This window comes from Gekko japonicus, unplaced genomic scaffold (assembly GCF_001447785.1).
Source record: "Gekko japonicus isolate JY-2015 unplaced genomic scaffold, Gekko_japonicus_V1.1 scaffold1353, whole genome shotgun sequence".
Lineage (NCBI taxonomy): Eukaryota > Metazoa > Chordata > Lepidosauria > Squamata > Gekkonidae > Gekko > Gekko japonicus.
In genome coordinates this window covers 116633-128810 of record NW_015164710.1, presented here as the reverse complement: position 1 = coordinate 128810, position 12178 = coordinate 116633, and the positions used below count along the sequence as shown (strand labels likewise).

Genomic DNA, 12178 nt, shown 5'->3' with positions numbered 1-12178 from the left:
ATGCCCTGAAGAACCTCAAGACCGAGAGCCTTATATACCTACACAATGCAGGTTTTAAGGACCACACCTATGGCTGCTGACAACATCTTCTTCCCTATCTTGGGGTTTGAAATATTGATGAACAGAGAATCAGAGCACCAAATGTCTTCCATGTGGATCAGGTATGTCTTCAGTGCCCTCCGAACATCCAGACTATGCCATAACTTCTCCCTGGAGTGTGTCGGAGTCGGACAGAAGGATTTTTTAAGGACCACACCTATGGCTGCTGACGACATCTTCCCTATCTTGAGGTTTGAAATATTGATTAACAGAAAATCAGAGCACCAAATGTCTTCCATATGGATCAGGTATGTCTTCAGTGCCCTCCAAACATCCAGACTATGCCATAACTTCTCCGTGGAGTGTGTCGGAGTCGGACAGAAGGATGGTAAGCATATTTCTTGAGCTCTGTGAAAAGTGGAAGAGACTTTTGGTAGAAAGGTTGAGTCAGTGCGGAGCACCACCTTGTCTTTGTGGAAAATGCAAAGTTCTGATTTGATCGACAAGGTGCCTAACTCCAAAATCCTAATAGCGGAGCTGATCACCATGAGGAAGATGGTGTCTGGATTGGTTCAAAGGGATGTACAGCCTTGATAGGTTCAAAGGGATGTTTGGTCAGTGCCGACAGTACTGTGTGAAGGCGCCAGGTAGGAAGGTGATGTATCGCAGAATGACTCTTGAGGGTAGCTCCATGTAGAAAACATTGGACATGAGGATGTCTGGACAAGAAGAAACCATCCATTGGTGGCAGGATTGTGGCCAGAGCTGCCACCTGTTTCCTGAGCATGGCTGACTTGAAACCGGATTTGAGTCCATCTTGAAGGAAGCTCAGTATGGCATCTAATGGAGGATTAAGCACGTCCACTGCTTTCCTCCTGCTCCAACATGTGAAACATTATCAATTCTAACTGTGGGTCACTTTCTTGAGGCCAAAATGGTTTCAGTGACCTCACGTCATAGCTTTAGGAAGGCATCCCATTCAATTTCCACACAGTTAAGCAGAGGCAATCTGGATGAGAGTGCCAGATCAGCCCCTGATGAAGCATGTCCAGAGGCCATCGCCATTTGATGATGAGTGGAGGACCATGGCCATCGTGGCCACCACAGGGCCACCACTAACACTTCCGCCCCCTGTTCCTTGATCTTCCACAGAAGCTTGGGGATGATTGGAATGGAAGGAAAGGCATAGAAAAGGCCTGTCAGCCACAGGACCATCAACACGTCCATCCCCTCTACCAGTGGGTAATAGAATCTGGGCATGAATCTCAGTAACTGATGGTTGTCCTGAGATGCAAAGAGATCCAGGAGGGGAGTTCCAAACCTTGACAGAATCAGATCTCTTTTTTCAGTGACCATTCTCCATGTCGGATAGTCTCCCTACTCAACCAGTCCGCCTCTGATTGAGGCAAGGTGGTCCTCCACCCATGAGAGTAACTGAACAGCTTCTCTGTGAAGCCTCAATGACCTGGACGCCCCTTGCTTGTTTATGTATGTCTTTGCTGAGCCACTGTCCGTCCGAACCAGACCATGGCCATTCTGAATCTGGTCCCTGAAGTGATTGTCCGTCCGAACCATTCTGAATCTGGCCATTCTGAATCTGGTCCCTGAAGTGTAGAAGCACAAAGCGGATGGCTCCCAGCTCCAGTATATTGATGGGTAGGGTCACTTCGTGGACCGTCCAGCAACCCTGGACTGGATCGTTGTTCAGTGTAGCTCCCCAGCCCATGAGGCTGGCATCCATGAATATCTGGCTCTCCTGTGCTACGAGGAACCTCCTGCCCTGACCTAGATTGGTGTACCTGGTCCACCACTTCAGGCTGTTCTTGACCATCAGTGGCACTGTGAGGTCGAGAATCTTCCATCATCTGTTGTTGAAAGGGTCTGAGGAAAGACTACAGAGCCTGAGGTGGAGACAACCCCAGTAAAGTTGTCGTTTACCAGGAGACCCAGTAATTTGGTCATTGCCATAAGAGATGACGACCTACTTCAGATTATTGGTCCCACCAGATGCTTGGTCTTCTCCACTTTCTCTCTCGTGAGGTACAGTGAACACTTTGTCATGTCTATAACCATGCCCAAGTGCTCCAGTCTTTGAGAAGGCTGGAGGGAGCATTTGTTCAAGTTTATTAGGAACCCGTGATGCTGAAGGTAGTGTATCGTAGTTAGAGTGTCCTGATGAGATTTCTCTCATGAGCAGGACCAGATCAGAAGGTCATCCACGTACAGGTGAACATGTATGCCCTGCTCCCTGAGGCAAACAATCGGATTGACCAAGAGCTTGGTAAATACCCGCAGTGCTGTAGCAAGTCTGAAGGGCATGGCTCAGAACTGAAGCTGAAGTTTGCCCACACAGAATCTCAGAAACTGGCGATGTAAGGTAGGATAGAAACATGGAGGTACGCCTCTGTGAGGTCTATTGATGTCATGAATTCGTTTGGTTGGATGGCCTCTGAGACCAATCGTAATGTTTCCATCTGGAAGTGACGGAGTTTGATGAACTTGTTCAGGAACTTGAGGTCTAGAATGGCTCTCCAGTCCCCGTTCTTTTTGGGAACCATGAAGAAGATGGAGTAGCCCGCCATCCATGCTGGTGTGATGGAACAAGTTCCACTGCTCTGATGTCCAGGAGGTGCTGGATCGCCTTTTGTGTTATCATCCTTCTTTGGGGGTTCTTGCACATAGGGGAAATGATGAAGCGCTCCGGTGGATGCCTCTTGAATTCTATGGCACAACCTTGAGAGACAACCTCTAAGGTCCAGGCATCTGCTTGAGCATTGAGCCATGTTTGTTGAAAATCCCGGCCTTTCGACGCAGGATGAGGGATATCTATTGTTCCTAGAGTTGAAGGTCCCTTTCTTAAAATTCTGGCATGAGTAACCCCAGGATGATCTCTTGGAGTTCTGTCTAGGTCTGGGCAGCGTATGCTGCGTTCGAAAAGGGCTGATTGCCAACATACCCCCTGCCTGTCAGAACATTGAAGGGTCTTAGGCATTGCCTTCTTCTTGTCTCTGGTTTCAATCAAAATCTTTTCCAGGGCATCTCCAAATAGCTTTTCTCCTTGGAAGGGATAGGACAGAACAATGTTTTTGGAATGTAAGTCTGCTGGCCAGGCTCTGAGCCAGAGAAGACGTCTAGCTACTGCTGCTGAGGCCATTGCTCTGGATGCAAATGTAAGGACGTCTAAGGAGGCGTCTGCAGTAAAGGTACTGGCTTTCAGAAGCCTGCTGGCACCTTCCAGGAGGGGTTTGTTGTTCTCTGGAAGTAGTTGAATCAGTTTTCTCATCCAAAGAATGGAAGCTCTGGAAACTATAGAGCTCTGATGGCTATGGCTAGTGCTTCATGTGTTCTCCACAGAGCCTTTTCCTTTTCTTGCTGAAGTTGTCACAAACTGTGCCTTGACCATCCTCTGACAGGAGACTGGAAGATTGCAGAGTGGCCACTGGGGCATCAACTGTGGGCACCTGCAACATCTCATGTACAAATGAAGGCATTGTATATAGTTTTTTGACTAACTGAAAGTGAAAGAATTGCCGGTTGGCTGTTGGCTTACTGTATATAGTTTTTTGACTAACTGAAAGAATTGCCGGTTGGCTGTTGGCTTAGACCGTTCAGCCTTCATCTGTCTCTCAAAATACTCAGGAAAGGGGAAGACTTTCGGGGAGACATCGTCCCTGGGGGGAAATTCCTCCATTCCCCGGGTCTTGGAATCCCTGATCTAGCCTCCTCTTCCCCTTTGGATACATCATGGAGTTGGAGGGCAGCTACAGTCATTGACAATAAGAACTGATAGCCCTCTGGCTTAAAGAGGCGGGTAGATGGCTCAGGCACAAACATTTCTTCCTCCTCGGCCTCATCTGATAAAAACGCCCCCTCCTCCTTGCTCTCAGAATCACTATCAATGGGTAGAAACCCTTCCCACTGGGGCCCTTTGTCCCTACTCGCATCCAAAGGACTCTTTCGGGCAGCCTTGGTGGGGCACTGTTTCTCTCTAGGAGGCAGTCTGGGCTCTGGGGGAGGGGTTGGAGGAGGAGAAGCAGGATAGGAATCAGACCCCCCAACAGTGGGGGTGGCTGGATGGCAGATATTGTGGATCTCACATGGCCTGTTTCATAAGGGCAAAGAAATCTATAGGCATGCTAGGCGCCCCAGGTACATTACCCATCTGTAGAGAGAGGTTCTGTTGAACTAACAGGGATTGGCCACGGAGGGAAAGGCCTACAATGATATCTCCCGCTGAGAGGTTGGCATGGTTGGCCACTTGGAGATCTTCTGCGGCACTAAAATGGCTGATTTATTGCCAGCAGCGCACACAAGCCATGAAGGCATGTTGGCGCCAGGTCGCTCCTCTCTTGCTGCCAACAGCGCCGCCGCCGCGGGGTCCTCTTCGTCAAGGAAGCCGTGGGTTTCCCTGGCTTCCATCGAGCTCGCCTGCTTGAAAAACTCTGCAGGCGATCAAAGGAGCCGCCACTGTGGGTCTTAGGGGTCCAGAAGAGAGGCAGAAGAGGAGATACAACAGTAAGATTAAGACTCAGAAGTGAGAGGAAGAAAAAGTTTAGCAAAGAATTCAGGAAGGAAAGGAGTAAAAAGATTAATAAAGGAAAATAGTAGACAGAGCCTGCAATAGAACTGCTCTCCCTCTGAGGAAGGAACAGAACTGAAAGTAAGGGGTATCCCACACTCCAGACAGGAAGGAGCGGAATCTAGTTCCGGCCTCCCTGATTGGATGGTGGGAAGCACCCAAAGATGTCCTCCGCCTCAGAGGGAGAAAGAACCAGATAATCTGCTCCAACCATGGTTTGATCTGAGCCATGGGTTCACTAGGCTCAGCCTCTGAACCAGTAACTCAACTTTAGATTTTCAGTGCAAAGACACCATCCTGGAAAATGTGGTTAAAATAAAGGAGAAAAGGTTTCTAGCATGTATAGCTATTTTCCTCATCATTTACATAATCACAGTCTGCCACATACACATACATGATAATGAACCATGGGCTTCCAAGCCAGCTTGAAACCTCTCTACTTTAGAAATAAAGCAGTGATCACACCCATTTCCTTATGATCATGCACTGCCACCTCTCCCTACAACACTCTGTTCCAGCTGGCCAATACCCAGTTTGTTCTCCTAGGATGACAAATGACATTTAAAATCCAAGGGCCGATCAAAACAGAGGTCAGCACTATGGCAGTATGAAGCACTAGGGAAAACAGAACCACACCCCAAAAAACCACCTTTGTACATCATGCGCTAGCCACAACAAAGACCAGAGATCATTCTTGACTCTTCATGAAACCCTTTAACAACTTTTAAAGCCTTCATAATTGGCAACAATCAATCAAAACTGCACGGATTCACATCTAAATAATTGCTTGGCGACCTGATCCTATCCACCAGCAAAGCATGTATGTATGTGATACAATCATAACTACATACAACCCTTGCAAAGGCAGAGACATAACCACCTTGCTCCTGTGGAGCTCCGTAGAACCAATGTTGCACTGTGCAAATAAATCAGGAGCATGTCCAGAAGGAACATAGTTGCTCCATCCCCAGGGGAAAATAAAGAATGTACCAAAATGTAAATAGTGGGAAATGGTGACACAGAACATTGGCGAAAGAACACAGAACATGGGGGGGTGGGGGGAGGCAGCAGCAGCAACGCCCAGGGAAAACATAGAAAAGTTGGCTCTGTTAACATTCGAGTTCCCAAATTACACGCAGGTACCCTGCACCTGGACACAAACATCCACGTAGGTACACCAGAAGGAGTGCACAGACAATGTAGGGGGGCCATGGCTCAGTGGTAAAGCTCTGCCTTGCATGCAGACAGTCCCAGGTTCAATCCCCAGCACCTCCATCTATATTAAGGATCAGGTAGTAAGTGATATGCAAAACCTCTGTCTGAGACTCTGTAGAGCCACTGCCACTCAGAGTAGCGAATACTGGCCCATACGTCTACTCAGTAGAAGCTAACTTCATGCATTCTCACAAATAGGCAAAACAGTGACACTTTCTGGGAGAGGAAATAAGCCGGAATGATTCCTAATCACTTCTTAAACTTACACTAACACCAGCGAGTCAATATTATCAGAACAATATCTGGTAGGTGACAGACTGAATAGGAATGGCTATAAAGTAAGGACACAGTAATCTTCACAGCAGGCAGCAGCAATGGTATATAGACAAGACATGGAAATAACACAACATTGCTCTGTTGACCCCAAAATACCCACATGAGCTCTTCGATATGTACTGGGAAGAAACGAGGAATACAGACCCACAACGGGCAGGAAACCAAGCATGCCATCTCTTGGAACAACAAGACAAACACTCAATCTCAATTTTTTGTTCCTCACAGAAGTATAGTGTTAAAGTTTCTGATGCAAACAGCCTGTTGTACACCAAGGATAAAAGCAGAAAGGTTTCAACTGTTGTTATGATTTCCCTTGAAATAGGGTCCTCTCAATCTAAAAGGGTCCAGGACAGTGATACTCACTCAGTGGCTCCAGAGCCATATATGGTTTGGACATGCTGCCTGCGGCTCTACTGAGCAGTTTCCCCCAATCGGGCACCTGCCTCAAGTTTCAAGAAAGTGGGAAAGGCCACAAAAGTGGTGGGTCTTGTGGCTGGCAGGTGGTTTACTGCTGGAGGAACAGGTAAGCTGCAAGCCTCCCAGGCATACAAATACATGTTGCTCTTTGGTTGGTTGTAACTGTGACCGTGGCTCTCCACAAGCCACAGAGTGAGCACCATTGTGCTGGGGGCATTTTAAACTGTTGTGGGTAACAGAAGCAATTGTAGGCACAGAATTAAGGACTTGGGCATTCCTCGTTCTTCTCAGCACAGCTCCTGAATCCGTTTTGGCGAATTCTAGTTAAGTTAGTAAACCAGCTTGTGCCATTCCAACAGGCGGATCAGCAGCAGCTGTCTTAGCTGAAGGACCACAAGGCTCACAAAACAACTTAGCCTGAACAAAATCAAGTTTCATCGCGGAGTTAGGGCGCGCGCGTCTGAGGACGAGAGGGTGCGGTCGCAGGAATCTTACACAATATTTGTGAGGTAGAGCTCTCCAGGGCTTGCTCCCCAAACTTTGGAACTGGCGCAATATTGACATCAACCTCCTCAGACAATGCTGTAGAAATACAAAGGGGAGAGGGAAAACAATTAAAATCCTAATTTATTATTTCTGCTTATTTTGGATGGAAAACAAGTGAGCAGTGAAGGAGGGCAACATTTAAGAACAGGTTCTTAAGTCCATCTCTGGAAAAGGCGTCCACGGAATGAACAATGAATTTCAAAGGGACTTGCAAAAAACTATTATGTTGAGATTTTCTTATAAGTACAGAATACGAAAGTATATCTTTTGTTCCTCACTCACACACATACCCGCACTCTTATGACATTTCTTTTTAAACGATTCTCACAAATTAAAAGGAGCCGCTTTCCCAAGTTATTTCATTCATTTACTCGGGTAAATTGTTCCTTTAAAAATACAGACACCCTGCCATTTTATCAACAACAGTAGCTTTAAGCAATATAAAAATACAACAACAGAAATCTCAGATAAAATAGTGGTAAAGCCGTAACCTAGACGGCTTTACTCTTCCCACTGGCAAATGCTTGATCAAATAAAATGGGTTTAATGCTTCTGAAAAACAAGAAGAGTGGGGAACCAGGTGAACAACTCTAGGCAGCGAATTCCACAGCCTGTGTAGCAGCCATTGAGAAAACCCTATCCGTGGTCAGAGCAAGGCCTCCAACGAAGAACTGAGTCAGCCATCAGGGTCAGATAGAAGAACGCGGTCCTTCAGATGCTCCAATCCCAGATTGGCTAGTTTAATTGATTCCACCCCACATCCCACATAACGAAAAGGATTTACCCAGGCACAGCACTCTGGCATCCGCTGATCATATCTGTAATTTCCCTCCAAAAAGACTCAAAAGTTTCATCTGTGTGGCAATGACTCTCCATGTAGCTGCACAGGCATTCACAGAAATGACACATGCACCACTTCCCCCACTAACATTCCTTACCTTAGCCTCCCCAGCTACCATCCTCCCCCCCCACACACACACACACCCCTCATGCCTTACAAAAAATTGGTCATTACTATATTGCTATAGTGACATAGCAATTACCAACGTTTAAAAAAAACCAAGAAGCCCTTCAGTGCCAGAGCAGAAATGGCAGTTGAGGCAAGGAAAACGGGGTAAATACGGGTCGGGCTGTCAAAAATGCACATCTTCTTACCCACACAGCATGCAAATATGTTTGGGCTGTGATCAGTATCAGAATAGGGTTTGGAAAGATCATAGCAAAGCAATGGAAAACCTAGAAGACGAGTGATTAGGAGATAATGATGTGTGGACGCTCCAGCCCCCGCCCCCCAATCCTCTTCCAGTTTGGATACCAGACCAGAGCACAACCTCCACGTGGAAACAATGAAAGTTTGTCAGAATTTCTATACTTGCTCGTCTTCAATGTACAAGTCGTTTATCAATAAGTAAGAGCAACTTATTCCATTTCGGAATTATTTATGTTTTTATTTGGGGGATGTACTTTTTTCTTTTTTTTAACTATTTAGGAAACAAGAGTTTAAAACAGGTTAAAAATCTGAATTTGAACATACCTAGTACTTGAAATACTTAAAAACCCCAATTATTTTCCGAGCAAGAGGGAAAGGCTTACAATTGTTATAAACAATTTCTCCTGTGTCTTACCCCATACCCTTTACCCTTCCTATCCTATATTGTTTATGTAAAAAATCTAATGAAAAATTCATGAGGAGGATGTATCCCAAGCTGCAGTATCAGAAAACACATCTCCCCACCCCTGGAAAGTACAGAAAAAGTTATTCTTTAAAAAGAAATTACACTGGTCAAGTGATGGTTTCAACCAACATAGGCCCAAAAGTTTAAAGGCCAACACATCACCCTGATTTTACCTCCTAGCACTGGAATTCAAAGGTTTGCTGCCTCTGTATATGGAGACTCCTTGGACTTATCATGGCTAGTAGCCATTGCTGGACCTCTCCTCGGTGAATCTGTCAACCCCCTTTTAAAGCCATGCATGCTTGCCGTCATCACCACTAGATTCACTGGCAGCGAATTTCTGCAGTTTAATTATTCATTCAGTACAGAAGTATTTCTCTTTTGTCTGTCCTGAATCAGTTGCCCATCAGGTCATTGGGCACCCATTTTTCTCACCTCAGGATAGAATCATAGAGTTGGAAGGGACCTCCAGGGTCATCTAGTCCAACCCCCTTCACAATACAGTAAATTCACAAATACTTCCCCCCCACACCCCCAGTGACCCCTGTTCCATGCCATCTCATTCTACCAAATGTGTGCCTTAGCCTCTAGCTTGATTTCAGTGTAACACCAGAAAGACAAAAGCAGAGAGACCCACAGGACTTTGCAGCCAGACTTTGATCAGGACTCCCCCCTGCCCACGCAAAAGAGCTGCACATTGTCAGTTAGTATGCCAGAGGTCCACAACCAGCACGCGCAGCTGTTTTGCACAGGTGCCCAGTATAAAGAAGACACAGCCTAAGTCATAGAGTATGTGCTTTTGCACGGAGTAAGAGAACCGTATGAGGTCGCCGTAAGTTGGCTATGAATTGGCAGCTCTTTCCCCCACCACCAAGTGCTTTCATGTAAGTTGGCCAAGCCTAAAGACAGAAACAAAGTGTGTGAAATAGCAGCAAGTGCCTGTACATATTTTCCTGGATTCTTGATAAGCATGATGCTCTGTGCAGTACCTCCAGAACTTGCAACCTGGACAGCTCCCACCAACTCAATTAAATGGGACACAAAATCCACTACCTACTCCTACCCTCTCCCTACAAAGCCCAAGTGGATCCAGGACACTTAAGGCCAAACGAGATATGCCATTTGGGTCCTCAGGCCCAACTCTGTTTCCACATAGGAAATGTCTGTTTAAAAAGAAAGGTCAGCTTGGGCTTGAAACACCACCATAGGGGGACAGAATACTCCACATGGAGCGGCAAAAGTAGGGAAATAACTGCCCTCTGGTGCTGTCTTATATTAAAAAAGAGACTTCGCAGCAAGAAACAATAAAGGAAAGCAAGCTGAGAAATAGGACGCTGAAAAGATATATATTAAAGTGAGACTCTATCAAAAAGACATAAATAGTGAGACAATGTATAGAATACAAAGCATGTACAAAATACCATCAGCATAAAGCAATATCAACACAATGCAATAAGCATAAAGCAATATCAGCATGATGAAGATTCTGGATTAATACTTTGTTTCATTCAAATTGCTTCTTCAGGAATATATTACATCATGATGTTGTGTCTTCTCTTCTCAAGATAATGTATCAATGTATAATATTCAATGCCAGTTCAAAATATTCATCAGAACGGTAATCTTTTTAGTTGGGCACCAGTCAAAAATTTAGGATATAATATCTGTGTTTTTACAAGTGCTGGAATGCCTCCTTTATGTCTTTTTGATAGAGTATCACTTTAATATATATCTTTTCAGCGTCCTATTTCTCAGCTTGCTTTCCTCTGGCGCTGTCTTGGTATTTGAAAACGATTGGGGGGAGACAAAAGCTCTTTCTCCCCCCCACCGCAGTGGCATTCAAGCCCAAATGGGCCCTCCTTTATTTTTTAACAGACATGCCCCTCAGCTGCTGTGTGTCTGCAGGGAAACACTTAGATCCAGGAAACCCAGGCTTTGGCCTCTGGCTTTAAAAAATGAAGGTTTGTTCCAAAAAAGATGGCCTTCCTGCACCTACTTTCTACTATCTTGTCATTTTCTCCACGATTCAACAATACGAACTACATCTGGTGATATAAACAATCCATTATAGCTAGAGCAGTATGGTGGAAGCTGTGACCTGGACAGCCCAGGATAATCCAAACCTGTCAGATCTCGGAAGCTAAGCAGGGTCAGCCCTGGTTAGGACTTGGATGGGAGACCGCCAAGGAAGTCCAGGGTCATGACACAGAGGCAGGCAATGGCAAACCACCTCTGAATGTCTCTTGCCTTGAAAATCCATTGGGGGAGGGGGTGCCATAAGTCAGCTGTGACCAGTACAGTGGCTGGAGGGGAGGCAGCATGATTACAGGGGAATGATCACATCAGATCTCAGAAGCTAAGCAGGGTCTGTACTGGATGGGGCTGTAGTAAGAAAACATGGAGGAAATGCAGCTGCAAAAGTGCTACAAGAATAAGGGTTTTGATTTTCATCTGGATTCATTTGAAGCCCAGTTAAGGAGCTCCAATCACGCTGTAGCCACCTCCAGGACTTGACTGGGTGCATGGGTGTCCCCTCCCACATCAGTATTTTTCAGTGAAGCCCCATGACACTGCTGCCATGTTCTAACAACTGGTTCTTTTTGAAGAATGATCAATAACCCTTTTAGAAAGAAGAAGGTAGGCAACCTTGGGTGGCTACTTGCAGGGACTCTGCCCCAGAGGGCATACAGCAACCAAGGATAACATGTCCAGGCCTTTTAGATTCAAGCCAGCTTCATTAATTAACTCAGCACAAGCGCACAGTTGATCCATTTCACACTGTGCCAGTCCAAACCACTCTTCCCGTGCTATAATATACTTCTGAGTTGCTGGAACTGTGTTTTCGCTGGAGCCCAGCTGTCAATTAAATGGGAAGACCAGTTGCAAGCCAGACAGGGCCATTTGTCCCGCAGACAAGATCACCAGACTGACACCCTCCCCCCCCCCACCCGTAATGTTTCTATCACAGTGCGGAGCTAATGCAGCTGCAAGACAGCACCGCTCAAGTCACAAGGGAAACAGCCTTTGACAAGGCTCATCTGTCCCTCCCCGTTTCCTCCCATCACACATCTACCTCATTACCAAGAACTCTGGAATGACAGCAATTGAACAGAACTGAATACTAATAGTATGCCATGGCCTGATCTAAAAGCCTATGTAGAACTGGGAGAATCTCATCTTTCCTTTTGTACAGAAAGAAAGCTCCAAGGCCACAACATTGCAGAGTGCGAGAAAGCCCCAAATCCACATGGCACCTTTGATCAAGATGTTGAAAGAACCGACAAAGATTTCAGGTCAGGGAACAGGATGGTATAGCAGGCAACCTCCATCACAGGTGCCAACAGCAACACACCAGGTTGACACTCAGGGC

General features: G+C 46.1%; 1 protein-coding gene across 1 annotated transcript in view; it reads right to left on the bottom strand.

The window, feature by feature from the left end:
• The window catches only part of LRP1 (LDL receptor related protein 1), a 491602-nt gene that overhangs the window by 391618 nt on the left and 87806 nt on the right, over positions 1-12178 (bottom strand). Inside the window, exon 3 of the mRNA XM_015409543.1 lies at positions 7082-7168. Coding sequence (XP_015265029.1) covers positions 7082-7168 — 87 coding nt within the window. The remainder of the gene's footprint in view (positions 1-7081; positions 7169-12178) is intronic.